Raw genomic sequence first — 1,741 nt, forward strand, 5'->3', positions numbered from 1 at the left:
TCTTTTAGTGTTCTTTATCTCACAGAAAGAGTCTTTGGATCAGAATAAAATCTGTTTTGCTGCTGTTCAGCTTTACAGATATCACACATAACGTTACACAGCTAATGAAGATTTCCAGATACACAACACAATGTGCATCTCACATCCCATTTTCACTCACTATGACCACTACTAGCCTACTGTCATGCCTAAATGTGCCAAAATATGAACAATAATGTGGCCCTCAGTGGGCTTATTTACTAGCTACCTAAGGAAAGATCCAGCACATAGACGGTACCTTAGAATAACGTTATGTGAAACAGGTGATTGAACGTCCCTGCTCATTTTACATACAGATTAACAACTAAACTTCGGGATGGGCGGATGAGAACACAAGACAAAATAAGAGTGTTCTTACAAAACAGAACATGCCAAAATAATCGTTTTTTTCTCGATTACACTGACTTGGTGATTGTTGGGAGTTCAGTTAATTGCACAGCTCTAACCAATAGTATAAGATAAACCAATCACACTTTCCACGTTTATTGAAAAAAGTTGATGACATGAGGTCAATATTGTTAAAATCATAACTTTGGAAGTATCAGTCTCTCTTGCTGTATGGCTGCTGCATGAGAGGAAGTCATACCTGGACGTTGAGTTCCCTGCATGATGCAAAACCATCACTGGAATCTCTGAAGGTAGAGAAGAATTGAACAAAATTCATTCACTAGTGGAAAATGTGCAAGGTCTACATATCATATATCCTCCATTTACAAGCACACCCATTCACAGGTATTACCGCGAGTCCGTCTGTGCCCTGCTGATCGCTTCTTTCAATTTAGCAATGGCCACTCCTTGTTTTACTTCTTCGACAGTCTCAATGTCCACTTCCTCATCCTGAAGAACACAACATTCAACATGCACATTTTAAAACTGCAGTTACAACATTCAAGGGAATAGATATGCTGATTTTCTTGTTTTGATTAAAGCATTGTAATCCACATTTTATAATTAAAACCATATTTCAATTAGAGACACAAATGTTTTACTGAATCCAAAGACATTTCTTAGTGACAACACTTACATCTTCGTCACCCTCTCCACAGTAGTCTGACGAGTCAGAGCTTAAGTCCTCTGAAGCGATATCCAGGTTTGATTCCACCTTCCTGTTGTAGTCCAGCTGAGGGGAGATTCCAGCTTCCACTGATTTGCTGCTTGATAGGTCCTTAGCTCCAGTTAAGGCATCCAAATAAAGACAATTTGCACCTGTATCTCCAAAATTGAACAAAGCATCTTTTTGAGGCTGGGCTTTATCCACGCCCTCTACATTTGGAGTGTTCACAAATTCTGATGAAGCTCCATCAGCTCCAGGGTTAGGGAGTTGAATGAGGGTGAAGCCCCCAGGCAAGGTAACTCCTTGCAGGTTCTGGCCTCTGGGGCACTGGTTAGCTGGAGGGAAGATCCTGAATGAATAGGTCCCACTCTGTCCTAAGAAGCTGGGGGTTTTCAGTGATTGTGAGACGGTGAGAGAGACAGGCGAGGACGTGGAGCTGTTCTGGAAGGGGCTGACTGAGATGCGAGGGCCCGCTCCAAAAGGCTTGATGGTGGAGGAGTTTTGTGAATAATGCGGTAAGTAGATGGATCCCTTTCTCCAAGAGTCTGGCTGAATGAGCGGAGCTGATTAAACAAAACAATGCAGGTGGTGAGACAAGTACTAGATTATGGCTTCTAAGGTTAGATTTACAGTATTACATTTTGGTTT

General features: G+C 41.6%; 1 protein-coding gene and 1 long non-coding RNA gene across 4 annotated transcripts in view; one reads left to right on the plus strand and one right to left on the minus strand.

Annotated features, from left to right (window-relative positions):
* The window catches only part of LOC116706257 (uncharacterized), a 22,182-nt gene that overhangs the window by 13,339 nt on the left and 7,102 nt on the right, over nucleotides 1–1,741 (plus strand). The window lies entirely within an intron of this gene.
* The window catches only part of mgab (MAX dimerization protein MGA b), a gene marked incomplete at its 5' end in the record, with an annotated part of 21,417 nt that overhangs the window by 5,572 nt on the left and 14,104 nt on the right, over nucleotides 1–1,741 (minus strand). For all 3 annotated transcript variants that reach the window (XM_032542966.1, XM_032542967.1, XM_032542965.1), the window contains 3 exon segments: nucleotides 626–671; nucleotides 779–876; nucleotides 1,064–1,656. In XM_032542966.1, the coding sequence (XP_032398857.1) occupies nucleotides 626–671; nucleotides 779–876; nucleotides 1,064–1,656 (737 nt within the window).

The sequence above is a fragment of the Etheostoma spectabile genome, chromosome 18 (assembly GCF_008692095.1).
Source record: "Etheostoma spectabile isolate EspeVRDwgs_2016 chromosome 18, UIUC_Espe_1.0, whole genome shotgun sequence".
Taxonomy (NCBI): Eukaryota; Metazoa; Chordata; class Actinopteri; order Perciformes; family Percidae; genus Etheostoma; species Etheostoma spectabile.